General features: G+C 39.9%; 1 protein-coding gene across 1 annotated transcript in view; it reads right to left on the bottom strand.

Annotated features, from left to right (window-relative positions):
* Plcxd3 (phosphatidylinositol specific phospholipase C X domain containing 3) overlaps positions 1-12,220 on the bottom strand; it is a 130,344-nt gene extending 118,124 nt beyond the window's left edge. Inside the window, exon 1 of the mRNA XM_090331998.1 lies at positions 11,944-12,220. Within this exon, the coding sequence (XP_090188124.1) occupies positions 11,944-12,046 (103 nt within the window). The 5' untranslated portion in view covers positions 12,047-12,220. The remainder of the gene's footprint in view (positions 1-11,943) is intronic.
* Between the last annotated feature and the right edge of the window lie 3,401 nt (positions 12,221-15,621).

Below are 15,621 nucleotides of genomic sequence, written 5' to 3'. Positions count from 1 at the left end.
ATGCACCTACTATGTGGTGAATGTAACTGTAACCCCTCTATACATTATGCAGACAATAAAAAATTAAATTAAATTTAAAATTAAAAAAAGAAATGCACTCTTTAACTGACTTATGTCACGGTAACCCCTTCATTCATCATCTTTATAATGTCTATGAGAATATAAAAAACAAAGCATGTTATTTAAAATCCTAGAATACATAGATGTAGATAAATACACACAAAGCTGTGTTCTAAAATATTTACATATACATTTCTGAAAAGTTAAGACTGAAATAAATGAGACATCCTTAAGTTGTTTCCTCCATCAGTCCATTTTGCATGTTTCAGCATCTATTAAGTAATATTACTGTATGCCCTACTACGTGTTTAAATGGCCCTTAAGTGGGATTGTTCAGTAGCATAAATTGTCTCGAAGGTAAATTGACTTTGGGTAGGAATACAAATTCAGCTGATTTTCAAGTTCAAGGATTTCTTCTTCCTCCCCCCTTCCCAAGAACTTTGCTTAAGCACAACCTGGCATTTGGGCAGCAGGTGCACATGAAGGATTCAAGCTATATAGGGATAATGAAACAAAAGCAGTCCAAATCTGTATTTTTATTACAGTGCTGTTTAATGGGTCATTCTGAATAATTACATTGGCAAGAAGAAAAATTAGTTTCATCTACTGGCATGCTGAAGTGTTGTTCTTAATAGCTTTGAAAATAACAGTTCATAAATTTATATTTGTTCCTATTGTATTTAATTTTCAGTTCATATCTCACCTGTTAAGAAATGGGTAAATCTTTCTAGGCAATTAAACAACAAATGAAATGACAGCATAGCATACTAAAACTCAAATACTGTAGTAAAGGCAGCATGAGGAGGAAAGTTTTCAAAAATAAGCCTGAAATTTTCCTACCTAAAACAAGAAAACTTAAATAATCTAATTCTACACCTAAGGAAACTAGAAAAAGATGCTCAAACTAAACCCCCAGTTAATACAGGGAAGGACTTGGTAAATACTAGGGCAGAAAAAAGTAAAAGGAGAACAAAGAATAAATCAATAAAACTAAGCTCAGTTTTCTGGAAATGACAAAATTGACATTTAGCAAAGCTGAAAAAACAGAAGACTCAAATAAATGCTATCAGAAAAGAAAGAGAAGACAGGGAAACTAGAAGTACAGAAACAGAAAAGATTGTGAGACTGTTGTGAAAGATATATGTGATCAAATCTAGAAGGTATACATTTCTTTTTTTAATTTTTATTTTATTGTTGAGGTGATGTATAGAGGAGTTACAGTTACATTCATCAGGTAGTGGATACATTACTTCTTGAACATTTCTACCCATGTTTTTCTCCCACCATCCCTTTCCTCACCCCTCCCACTCATCTTGCTATTCTAGAAAGAATTTCTTAAAAACATAACAACCTATTAAAGCTTAATGATGAAAGAAATATATATAATCTGAATACTCATATAGTAAATAATGAGATTGACTGAGTAATTAAAAACCTTTCAGCAAAGAAAATTCCCAAACCAGATGGCTTCACAGGTTCATTTTTACAAAATATTTAAGTTGGAATTAATATTAATCCTTCTTAAACTCTTCCAAAGTGCTGAAGTGAAATGCTTTCAAATTTATGAGAATAGCATCATCATAATTCAAGGACAGACCAGACACTACAAGAAAAGAAAACTATTTGTCAATATGTTGATGAATATACATGAATTTTCAACAAATTCTAGGAAGGTAACTCAATAGCAAGTGAAGAATTCAACATTATGAACTAGTATTTAACCCTGAAAATTAAGGATAGTAAAAATGCGAAAATTTATTCGTGACATGCCTTATGAACACAACAAAAGATGTTACTTTATGGTCACATCTATTGATGAAATCAAAGCATTTGGCAAACTTTAACACCCTTTGTGACTCTAAAAACAGCATTCAAGAAATTACATAAAAACTGTATTCTCATAAAATAAAAGCCATATATGACAAGCCCACAGTCATTTTCAATTTGAAACTTTTCCCTGAGATTAGTAAGAAGGTAACAATGTATTCAATGCAATTCCATCAGTAGACAAAGCAACTCGATAAGTAATAAATAAAAGACATCCAAGTTTTAAAAGACTGAAAAACAGACATTTGTATGTAAAAATACCCTAAAAGACTGAAAAACAGACATTTGTATGTAAAAATACCCTAAAGATTCACAAAATAAGCATGTGAGGACTAACAATTCAGTGAAGATGTGGGATGCAAAAATAATATACAAAGATCAATAAGTAATTCAAAAGGAAATTGAGAAAACATTCCCACTTATGTGCCATCAAAACAAAAAATGCTTAGAAACAAAGTTAATCAAAAATACCTGTACCATGAAAATTGTTGAAGGAAGATTAAAGATATAAGATCATGGGAAGACATTGTATGTTCACTGATTGGAAGACAATATTTGTCAAATGTCTATACTTTCAAAATACATCTACAGATACAATTCAATCCCTATCAAAATCCCTTGATATTTTGGCATAAATAAACATTTTAAAAAAGCTTGGCCAAGAGCCCACAGCACTTGAGTAGCTTTAAATCTAGCTACTCAAGAAGCTAAGTTATGAGGATCACTGTTCAAAACTAGCCTACGTAGAGAAGTCCATGAGACTCTTAGTTCCATTTAACCACTCCCCTCTCAAAAAATCTGGAAGCAAAACTGTGTTCAAGTGGTAGATCACTTGAGGATAAAAATTCAGGGACAGCACCCAGGCCTGAGATCAAGCCCCAGGACCGGAAATAAAAGTCTGTGCTGATATTGAACTACATATGACTCCAAAGGACCACGATACCTTAAGAAAGGATATAAATTGGCTGGAGGTCTCATAATTCCTGATCTCAAAAATAAAATATTAAGCACAGTTAGCAGTTGTGCAAGCCCAATTAGGTGAAGCGTTTTCCTCATATTTTTGTCTATAACTTTCATATGTCAGTTCTAAGGTTTACAATTCGAATCTATGCTGAACTGCTTTTTGTATAGAGTAAACCAAGTGTCAAAATTTCATTCTTTTGCATGAGGATGTCCAGTCTTATTAATAACAGAATCATTTACTTATTTGGTGTTATTGGCACTTGAGTTAAATGCAATGGTCAGTTATGCATGAACTGTTTCCTGAAATAAATATTCTATTCTTCTGATCTATAGGACTGTATTCCACTGACCAGTAAGAGTAGGTCCATGTCTTGCAATCATCTTAATACAATCCATTGTATGCAGCAGTAGGTGCAGGTGCATTGGTGGGGTATTTGTGTGTGAGTTGTTGTTGTTGTTTTCATCAGCTGTGGGGCTTGAACTCTGGGCCTCTGCTGTTCAGCTCAAAGCTAGAGCTCTACCACTTGAGCCACAGCATCACTTCCAATTGGCCAACTGGTGGTTTTATACTCAGAAATTATAAAATTTCTCATCTCTTTACAACAATAGTTTTCTAAAAAACTGTGGTAATCAGTGAAATTGGATGGGAATAAAACGTTGGTTTGTGAAGGAGAAGAGTTATCAAAAAGGAAAACAAAAAGACAAGTGTAAGAATGCGGTCGAGAAATGTTGAATACTTGCTTAAAATTCATGGTCATAAATTGTTAGTGAGTTGTGTCATTCAGCCTGTGTAATTTTTCTCCAATATTTATCCTCTGACGTTTTCTGAGACCAGATTAGGTGGAAAGTTGAGTTTAACAGAGTTGACATTTTCCAAGCTAAGAAAAATGGAAGAGTGAGACAAGAGAAATAAGACTGTTCCCAGGGGCACAGCAGTGATGCTGAACAAAGAAATTTGACCTGATGAGATGAGAAAGGAGGCCACACAGGGAAAAAACATTGAACAAAACTTCCTATCCCATATTGCAGGATCTTGATATCCTCTGACTATCCTGTTCTTTTTCTTACCAGTGGCTCAGGGTTGATGATAGGGGAGTGTACTGGGACCTAACTTCACTCAGGCAGCTCTGGTCCCCTTTTCAGTCCTCCATGGGGTACAAAGTCACACAAGGATAGGTTCTGATTTTCTCAGCAGGACTTCACAAAGTGCATCTTTCTCTTTTCTGTCAAGGACAGCTCCACAGACAACTAAATTTCCCAGTCACCAGAGAGCACTTTTATTCTTGAAATAAAAACTTCCCAGATGAATCAAGCAGCCAAATGATTATTTATGCTAAGAGCAAACATGGTTGCTTCATAAAAGTAAGCACAAGCAAAGAATTCTTCAGTTAATACACAGTATTTGCTGGCATTTAAGACTGTGGTAAAAGAGCTATCTACTCTCAGGATGTGTAAAGAAACATAGGAATAGAACACGAGTACATCTAATAAATCCATGGGCCATTGGTTTCAGTACCTGATCTCTGGAGGTGACTAGTCTAGTAGCTTCTCAAGAATATTTAACCATTTCCTCCCGGTCCTCTCTTCTAATCCACCTTCCTCTATTAACAGAGCATAAGAAAACCTATTGGTGCTTTAGAAAGCTCTTGTCAAGAGAGTTCTATCTGAACCATGGCAGACTTTTCCCCTTCCTTCTGGTGTAGACACATTTCAGTCTTCACAGACTGACCCGGAGTCTAGCTTCTTGAGGATATTACATCTTGCAATGACTATTAGGAGCTCTTGAGTGACCTTCATGGTGGCATGTTCCCAGGTTTGCAGCAGCTAATGCTTGTGGATCAAAAGCATTCTCAGGGGTGAAAACAGTAAGTTATTCAGGATACAAAATTTACCTACTTAGGCAGCAAATATTAAGTGTGTGTGTGTGTGTGTGTGTGTGTGTGGTGTGTGTGTGTGTGTGTGTGTGTGTGTGTGTACTGGAGGAGAAAGAGATACCTAACTTGAGTCAGAGCCTATCAGTTACTCTGTGTTTAATTCAGTGGTGCTTGAGGGTTTGTTTTCTGTATATTTGATTATTGGGTTCTATTTTCATTGTCATGGGTTGCTTGGTGGGAAAAATATTCTCTTGTTGTTTCCACTTAAAACCCCTCTGTATAAATGAAGTAGCAATGATGAAAAGAAATAAAGTTGCTTCCCGGTTACAAATCTACAATCCCACCATTTGGGAAGCTGAGGCAGCAAGATCATGAGGTGAACCTTGACTGTTGTCAAAACAAAAACCACCACCAATAACAATAACAACAACAGAAACAAAAAAGGGAAGAAGCTCGCTAAAAAGATTATGGGACCAATGACTCCAGTATAGGTTTAGGAAAGATAGTCAAATGTGGGATAGATTTTGTGTTCTACTATGCATTATTCATGATCTTAGCATGGACTTTATAAATATGTATGTGCATGAAAATACATATGTGTGGATACATTTGTATGCCTGTAAGTGCATTATGTATGACATTTATGTCCATTTTGTCTTCAGATAACTTTTTGAGAAAGCTGGCAATGATTATTTGAGAATAAAGCAATGGAAGCACAGTTTCTCTGCACATCAAATCTGCAAGGCCAGCCAGGTGTCAGTTGTTCACACCTGGAATCCTAACTACTCAGAATAATGAGATCTAAGAATTTAAGTTTAAAGCCAACCCAGGAAGAAAGTTCTTATCTCCAATTAACTAGCCAAAAGCCAGTGATAAAGATGTAACTCAAGTGGTAGAGTACCAGTCTTGAGCAAAAACACTAAGCCAGATCTACCTGGCACGCACACACACACACACACACACACACACACACACACACACACACACACACACGCGCGCGCATTAGCAAGATAATTATTCTCTAAATTTTCCACAAACAGGAAAGGAAATTGAGAGATCATCTGGTAGACAATTCAGGACAAAATGCTGGCTTATAAGCAATCCTTAGAAATCTATTAAGAGATTTAGAACTACTTGCTAATCTAGCAAGGAAGTATTTGGGATGGAGTGAAATGAACAATTATCATAAGCCTGATTTTATTTTAAGAACACTCGTGTGTGTGTGTGTGTGTGTGTGTGTGTGTGTGTGTGTGTGTGTAAGGTGGGTTTTTATTGTTAGTCTATGCTCACAATTATCTCCTAGATGTTATTTGTTGATACATGGTACCCAATAGTTGTCTTCTTCGTAATTTATCTTTTCTTTCATTTGGATCAGGTGGGATTCCAGTTAAGTAAGAGAGAGTAGATATAAATGCATAAAGCTATTAGAAAGCTAAGACAGAATAGAAAGTTCCAGGCCGGACTAGTTCCCATGGTGAAACTTTGTCTTGAAAAAAACAGAAGAGTTAAATAATAGAAAATAAACTCTAAGTAAGGGTATTAAACACTTCATATACATAAAGTATGTGACCTTTTCCATAGAAACACTGTGGTATCCATTTTAACAATTGAAAGAAATGAATCTATATGTATGGTATCAAACACTTTTAATATATTATCAAATAGCTGAAATAAGTGTGTGATACAACATCTATACATATATATTTCTATTCCAAGTAAAATATATTTAAATGGGTAAGATATGCTTTCCATACCTTGATAATTTTCTTTCATCAAAAGCCAATTTACTATTTACATTTTCTTGCAATAGTCTCCTAATGATTATTAGTACATTTTATATTTACAATGTTACTTTTACTCAAGAGTAATATTGACAAGTTCTAAGTTATGGATAAAATGAATCATCATATACCATAACAAATACAGCAAAAGTACCTGGGCCAGTGTACAATTAAAAGAGGACTAAATGAACAGAAAACTAATTTAGGGATGTTTCCTAAATTGACATTATCACTCACCAACATCATCAGAGTTGAGAGATTTTTTAAGTGCATTATCAGTTGCTGTGAGGGGGCTTTAAGGACATAAAGGGAAAGGTTTTATATTTATCATAGTAACCTAATTTGAACACTTAAGTACCAATTAAATAACATTTATTACTCAAGGTACATTCTAAACTCTAATGTCAGTTATCAGAAATATTCTCAGCTTGGGCCATTAGCTTTGAGTCAGATATCGAATTCTGACTTGAAGCTTGATAGTAAACTTGAACATGTATGAATAAAATGGATAGCCCAACAGAAAGCCTCAAGATGTGTATGTACTTAGATTTGTTTTCTTCCATTCATGTAAAGGACACATGTAGTAAGTAATACATTAAAGCAGAGTTCTTAAGCTTCAAACTTGTATATAATTAACTTTGCAAAAATGGATCTTATTAAAACATAGATTATGGCTAAATAAATCTGAAAGGTAGAATCACATTACTATCATTCACCACCGTTTAAGCATTCTGATGTTGAACTACCTGGACCAATTTTGAGTAGCAAAGACTTAATGGTTCATTGATAGAATATGTGAAAAATCACACACACACACACACACACACACACACAGGAAAATACTGTGTAAATGCTTATGTGCATCATTTTACACTATTGACAGTAGTTACGGATACAATTCAGATCAGCAAAAAAAAGTGGTAGTAGAACATATTACTTTTTAGATATTCATCAGGGATGATGTATCAAATCATTATATAGTACCCAGTAAATATGTACAATTTTCGTGTAGTAAATTTTAAGAGCAGTTGTTTCTCTGTTCTCTCTGTTCTCTTTTTTTCTCTCTGTTCTCTCTCTCTCTCACTCTCTCTCTCTCTCTCTCTCTATCTCTCTTTATCTCTCTCTTTCTCTGTGTGTGTGTGTGTGTGTGTGTGTGTGTGTGTGTGTGTGTATGCGTGCTAGTACTAGGGCTTGAACTCAGAGCTTCATGATGTCGCTTAGCTTTTTTACTCAAGACTGACATTCTACCACGTTACTCTTACCTCCACTTCCAGCATTTTCTGGATAACTGAAGGTAAGAGCCTCGTAGGCTTTTCTGCCCAGGTTGGCTTTGAACCATAATCCTCAGATATCACCCTTTTGAGTAGCTAGAATTACAAGTACGAGCCGCAAGTGTCAATCTGTTCCCTTTTTTCTTTTGTAAAATCTAACAACACTGGAAATAGAGACAACACCAGAGAATATTCATCCTAAATACATTTATTGCTTTTTGATTGATTTGAATGTTTACCTCCCACAACGCTATCCTAACTAAAAATAGAAAAAAAAACTCTACTGTTTTTCTTTGAAAAGTATCCAATTAGACCCAGTCCCAGATTTGTCCTATAAACAATCATATCCCAATTAAAATGGAAATGATATGCTACAAAAAGGAGTAAGAATACAGCTCTCTCCAGGAATACCAGAAATAGCAAAAAGGAATTACCACAATGCAAGAAATTAAAAACTAACAAGGGCAAGGGGTGTAACTCAATGCTGGATGGTTAGTTCAATCCCCAGCATCACCAACAAAAGAAAACAAAATCTATGAATTAACATAAGACTGTTTTCCCCCACTGACATTGTCAATTTATTAAAAAGATAAGTAAGTAAAATCCTCAGGCATATTAATTTATAAATCATTCATTTTTATAAAGTATTCCTGCATTCCTAATCTATTTTATTATAATTATAGAAATTCCACTCAATAATTAGCTTTTAATGTACACATTCCTGAGGTCCTAGCCCCACAATATTTTGACCTATTTTTTTCCTTATTGCACACCCCATATGTACTGAGATTTTTATCCCATATCTAACAATCCATTGCCTATTCCTCCTATAGGCTAAATCCTTCCCAATCATTGACATTTTGGAGAGAATAACTCCCTGTCAAAGACCCACATTAACAAGGCCTTCCTTGTTTTATGGTGGCTGTCTTTTCAGCATAATACAGAGTTAGAAATGTGCTTCGAAGATGCCAAACACTTATCAGATTCACCTTACCTGAATTTTATATATTTTCTCCTTGTTTTTTGTCTGTTTATTCTCTCTCACTTGCTACTAAAGGGAAGAATCCTTCATAATGCCATTATTAAACCAATTGCAAATGAATGAAAACTTAGTACCATCAGGGAGAGAAGGAAATGATAAACAAGATTGAAATTTGTGTAACTGTCAGTATGTTCTGGCAGTACTTAATTCCTTTGAAAAATAAACTGAAAGTAAAATGACTAATGCCAATTACTTACTTAAGTTCCTCAGCCCAGTCAATATCAAATCATGAGGAGATTTACATGCAAAACAGCACTGAGAGGTCTGGTGCAGAAAACATTCAAGATGCACACATGTAAGAAATAATGAAAGATAGCAGAACTGCACACATAGAGGGGGTATCACACACCAACAGAATGCCCTTTCCTAAATTACCTGGGTAATTTAGGTCCATTGCCCCAAGTAGGTGGCCTTATAATTAGGCAGCTATTCACTCTCTAGCTGATTGACCTAAGAATACCTGAAGCTTTGGAGACCGCTGAACAGCAATTCCTCTCCAGAAAAACACTTGTGTTGCACCAGGCATGGTTTTAAATGGTGGAGATAATTGCTTAATTCAAGCTGTAGCAACCGGCCAAGTAAATATGTAGCAGCCAGGAAGCTATTAGCATGATTTTAAGGCAATTATTCCATTAGTGTTTAATAGTCTCCAATTAGTCTTCTCTAACTATCAAAGTTTGAATGTCTTTTTTTTCCTTCAAAAATTATCAGTGTTGAATAATGCAGAGAGGTACTAAATTGGACATGAGAGAGAGAGAGAGGGAGCGTGTGTGTGTGTGTGTGTGTGTGTGTGTGTGTGTGTGTGTGTGTGTGTGTGTGTGTATCTACCAAAGCTTCTTTATACAACTATGGGGACTGTTCAAGAGCATAGATTTGGTGAAAGATATTGTGTTAAATTTCTGTGTAAACTTCATGTGTACATTTTTGAGAAGAATGAGAGACTGCAGGGAATGTACTTCGAATTATCACATCAGATGGCTTGAGAAACAATGGAAATTCCATGACATTCCCCCAGTCACCATTCTCAAGTCCTGACCAGGTCACTAAAATATCACAAGCACTGACATCAAGGTTCTACTTTGTCCCAAAGACAGAAGTGAAAATAGTCCACATCCTGTTAGTGCTTAGTTTCTGTCTGCTCATCTCGGTTACCACTTGTTGACTAATCTTGATAAAATCCCAGCTTTTTTTTTCCTCCAAAAGTCCTAGGGGATCTTTCCCTAAGATCTAGTTTAGGGTTCAAACCACTGAACTGTCTACAAGTCATTTGCCTATGCTGAGTTCCAGAATATTTGTGAAATGGAGAAGTACCAACTGCTTACTTACAGGTGAACAGGGCAGGGATTTGAAAGGCGCAGTGACACAGAAATGTAAGGTGGATTTGAATGGGCCGTCATGCCATCTCACAGTACTGGTACTGCCATCTTGGGCTTTAGCTTCCTATAACCCCGAGTGCCCTGTCAGACGTGTGGGCTCTCATTCTTGCCTTGCCCTTCCTTGCTTCCATGTGTACAAACACACTCAGGTGAGATCACCGGACAGTATGTGTCGAAAATAAATGTTCAAAAAAGTAAAAATGAAGCCATGCCCGTGAAAGTGAGAGTGGAATTTTGCCAACAAAGTTGTGTAGTTCGTACTCTTTCAGGAGAGCAATCCTGACTCAGCTAGGTAACCAGGTCAAGTGCAGAGTGGGAACCGGGGTTGTTCTTTGTCTTTGGAGATCTCTGGCTCAGGCGACACTATTTGTTGAGAAAGGGCAAAGGACAACCATCTTTTGGGGATGTGGGAGACCTCCTTGGACAATCCGAGTCTGCCATAGTCACGTCACTGGAGGTATTGATCATGCCAGCACTGTTGATTGGAGCCTTTGGGGATTTTTCAAAAAGCCTCCTAACTACTCTCCCTCCCCCCCACCCGCCCCAACCCTTGGTTTCCTCTCTCTGCTTTTTCTTGCTTGCTTCTCTCCAGCTACCAGGAGCCAGCATCAAGTAGGGCTGATGGAGAACCAGAAGGCTGAACTTCGCAGCCCAGCCTCGCTCTGGGCAGGAACTGGGGCACCACCGTAATTTGCCCTCTTGCGAATCGTGCCCCTGTCTCTGTTGTCCACAAATTGGTCATGAGGTGTCCCTGTGTCCTCTGCTCGTGTTGTGAGCTTCTGTCCTCAAATGACCCTCGTTCTTGGATACCTGAGCTCTAGAATGAATTGCATGCGCCCCCCCTCAAAAAAAATTACCCCATTCCTGCCAGGTTCTCTGCTCCGAGTTGTTCAGCTCTCTCGGTGCCTCTCTCCGTACCTGGCTTTGCACATGCTTCAACATACTCTGGACAACAGCGCAACCAGCTTTCCCACACCCTTGGTGTGTCAGGCTCTGCAGGTTGCCCTTCCCCGGCTTCTTGTCCCAAGCACGGCTGTGTGTTCCAGGCTCCACGCGCGAACAAGCACCCGGACTCCCGCCGCGTCCACGCGGGTCGGGAAAGCCGCCACGCCTTGTGCCCCTCGCCCCTTGGGCTCCGTGCCCAGGGCCGCACGTCCCTGAACTTTCATCACTCTTAGGGACACGCTTTTGTCGTTTGAAACTGGGGACCCGTAGAGAGGACGCGGGCGGGTTCCGAGGGAGCCTCTCTCCACGCTGCCCACTTCCACGCCAGGTGGACGGGGAGCTCGGGCGGGGATCGGGTCCCCTCAGACACCGGCCCACAACTCGCCGCCAAGATCACCCCCGCAGGCTCAGAGATCGCCCCCCACCGACACCCCAGTTCCTACCTCTACAGGGAAAGCCCTGGGGTGGGGTACGTCGAGGCGCCATCCCGGGACCCATCTTGTCCCCTGCCCCAACCTGGAGCGGGCCGTGCCCCCTCCCAGAGCCTCAGGGCGGAGAGCAGTCACCTTGACTCCTGGCTCCGCGCTCCCCAGAGGGGCTGGAAAAACGCCGGGCAGCCTGAGGCCACCGGGGTCCGGCGTGGCCTGACCCGAGACCCACGCCTGAGGACAGGCGCCCCCAGCCCCGTACCAGGGGGCAGGAGGGTGGGCAGCGCGGCGAGTTCCCACGGGGTGGGGCAGGGCGAGGCGGGTGGCACCGGCGGGAGCCCGGGCGCAGCCCGGCAGCCGGGCACCGCGAGCCTACCTGGGATGGCTAAATTGGTGAGCGGGATGCTGTGGATGCTGTCGGGCAGAGTTGCCATCCAGTCGGCGAATTTCAGCTCGTTTTTCCCCTGAGACGAGGCCATGGTGCGGGGTCGGCGCGCCGCGTGCGCTGGGGCCACTCTCGGCGGGGCGAGCGGGCCGGTTGGGCGGGCTGGGCGGCCGGGCAGGCGGGCGGCGGAGCGGGCGGGCTGGGCGAGCTGCGGCCACCGCTACCCCAATGTTTGCTCCGGCCCCGCTGGAGTTTACACTCTGCTCCGCGCCACACCCACACGATGGCGCAGACACATGCTCATTTTAATAACCGTGCCAAACACCCTCCCCCTGCTCCCCCCACTGCCTCCGCCAGACTCCTGCCGGAGCTTTTGTTCCTGACGTCCCCCGGTGCTCGGCTGGCTCTCCCTCCTTCCCTCCTTCCCTCCCTCCTTCCTCCCTCCCGCCCCTTCCTCCTCCTCCAGTCCCTGCCTGGCCTTGGCTGTTCTGCGTCTTTCTTATTCCAATCTTTTCTTTTGTGTTTGGTTCCCCCAGCCGCTGGGTCTCTGGTCTCGCTCTGTCCTTGCGCGTGGACTTCAAGGTCCTGAGGCTGTGGAAGAGACAGTCTGGCGGTTGAGAGCGGGAAAATCCTTGGTGGAGACTTGGAGATGTGACTGTCTCCTGCAGAGCAGACGCTCAAGCTGGGTTCCAGGACCTCCCATTCTTCCCAAAGAGGGGTCCTTGGTGGGTTTTGGTGTTTTGGTTTGCTTTAACTATAACAGGTTATGCCAGAGCCCACAGACCTGGGAACACAAAATGATGGTCTTTATTCACCTGTTTGTCTCATTTGGGGGGGGGGGGACAGCTGGCAAATGTGGAGGATGAGGAGGGTAGTGAAGTCTAGGCGGCCAGGACTCCATTCCTGTTACCCTAAGATTTCCTGGTACAGAAACACCAGGTCACGAGAAATCTGTCAGAAATCCGTCAGGACAAAGCTGCTGCCCGTGTCCTGCCTGGGTTTCATGGGAGGCTGGTGATGGAAGCCAACCTTCACGTCTACCAAGGGGAACTATTGCCAGCAGCATCTGGTGGAATGTGTTTGGCACCCTTGGAAGGGATCTGTGCGATGGTTTGGCAGACTAGGGAGATGTGCTGCTCTCAAGAGAAATCACTCATGGAGCCTCCAAAGATCTGTCTGGGTCCACCTGCTCTCAGATGAGACCGAGCGAGGCTTAGGAAGATAATGAGACATGCGATGGCCTGAATAAGAATACAGAAGATGGATTAAAAGCCCGCTGGACCCATGCAAATGCAGAGATGCAACATGGGTACCTTTGATGTTTTATCCAGTAAATTGTTCCTTTCCTAAAGGTTAGGGAACTATGAAACATGACTATAATGACTGCAGTTCAGCAATTTCAATTAGCATTTTCTTACAAAACAAAACCAAAAATCAGTGCCTACTTACTCTGCAAGTGGATGCGGAGACCAAAGAATTTGAGCCATCCAAGGAAGACCACCATGGGAAAGATGACCAAGGGAGAGAGATAATGACTTCCCATGACATTTTCTGTTCTTCTTATATGTTGATATAGTTTTAAGAGGACATGCTAGTCTACCTTTAGGGGGTGAGAATGAGTGTACTGGATTTGTTTTCTCCAAATAAATCTGAATAACTACGCATGCTTCAGGCCCATGTACCTTTTAAGTTAAAATGAGACCCTCTTTCTTTGGGGGTGGGGGCTGAAGAGAGATTTACTTGCCAAAAAAAAAAAAAAGAGGCCCTCTTTACTAACAGGCTGTTTGTGAAGAGATTATAGATTCACCATGGTCCTGTGTCATACTGGTGTTCTCAGGTAAGCCAGGAAGGACAAGGAAGGTTCAAATGTTGGCTTTTAGCTGCTCTGTCTTGGTTGCCTGGGGAATTTTTCAGTCATTACTAACTCAAAAGAATGTGGTAAAGCTTTCAGGAAAGACTGGATGTATGCTCACAAAAGTAACAGGATACATGCATTTACCTCTTTCTGTCTTTCATAGGCCCCTCTAGCCTTTCCAAGTATTATATTTTCACAAGCGTGAAATAATTCCAGAATGTAGGAGTTATTTTTAGTAAGAACATTACCCTGTTCAAGTGTGTTGAATCTATGTATCCCCCTAAAGATTACAGAGTGGCTTTTTTTCTGTTTTCTTTTAACAAGATAAAACCACTTGCATCAGAAGTATTAAGAAAAATTACTTCTGTAAGGAATCATATACTCTTTTGGTAAATCACTCAAATAATCCCTTCTCTATCTTACCAGCTTTGAATTGCAGAGTTTTTAAATGTATTGAGTTAGCATAAGCCATTACCTAGGAAAGACATAACTGACACAATTATTTTCAGCTTCTTCCCTGACCCTATAATCAATATTTTAGAGAATATTTTTATGACTTAAATACCTCACTCCTCTGCCACCAGTTCTACCACCATTTACTAAATGTTATTTACAAAATCAGATGATATCCCTATGGTTTGGTTTAACCAATGTATTAGTGATATCCAGGAAGGTAAAACTAGTCCTACACATCATATGTATATGTATTACATGTATATGTATATGATATCATATATTATGTATGTATACATAAGGAATGGTTTTGGGCAAGGCACGTATTATAAATCATACATATTTACATATATATACATTGCATGTATCATGTATATATACATAAATACACGCAAATATTTTAAGTAGTCCTCATATGATTGAGAACTGGAAAATCTGAAATCCGTATGAAGGACAGTTGGCTGGCAACTCGAAAAGGATTTCTATGCTACAGTCCTAAGGTAGAATCTTTTTTTCTAGAACCTTCAGTGTTTTCTCTGAAGACTTTCAAGTGGTTGAGTAAGACTTAACCTATACCAGAGCATTTACCTGCTTTATCCCAAGTAAACACTTGCAAATGTTACTCTCACTGTCAAATATCTTCATGCCAACCTAAATGTTGTATTTAAACAGTCAGGTATCATATAAAATAAACCATCATACACACTGGCAAGATACAATAGAAGTTGCTGCCCATCTTGGAGTATCTTTTGAACTCTATTATTCTACATTTCTCCTGCTTTTATGTTTATTACATACAAATAGATTTTGGAAATAAAAAGACAAGCAATATGAAAATTTACCTTTTGTTTTTACTCCATGCAGACAATTCAAAGTAGAGATCAGCATTTTTCTTATCTCCACAGCATGAGAAATACTGAAGATTTCTCACAGTGATGCTCATCATAGCCTATCTATCTCTGAGGTCAAACTCCTTTAGGCATAAATGAAAAGAACAAAATGACTCTTTGCTGTTGACCTATGCTTCCATTGAAACTTTATAATCTTCTGTTGCTCACCAAATTCACACTAGACAGAATGTATAAACTCTACTATGAATCTGGAAAATGTGTTTCCTTTCTTCATAATTGTCTTCCACCCCTACAACATGATGCCTCTTTGCTAGGTGTTTTCACTCAGTTCATAATCTTTCTAGATTGTTGAAGATATTTTGCAATTAAATGGATCTGGAAAGCAAAAGTTCATATTGGTCAGAAAACAGAAGTCTTTAAAATAATTTAACCAATTAGTTCTTATAAAAAATAAACAAAATATCCCAATGTCATTCTTTAAAGAAATACAAGAGGCACTCTAAAATTTCA

This window comes from Megascapheus bottae, chromosome 4, assembly GCF_031878675.1.
Source record: "Megascapheus bottae isolate mThoBot1 chromosome 4, mThoBot2.hap1, whole genome shotgun sequence".
NCBI lineage: Eukaryota > Metazoa > Chordata > Mammalia > Rodentia > Geomyidae > Megascapheus > Megascapheus bottae.
Note: the sequence above shows the minus strand (reverse complement) of the source record. Positions and strands in the feature narration are given on the sequence as shown.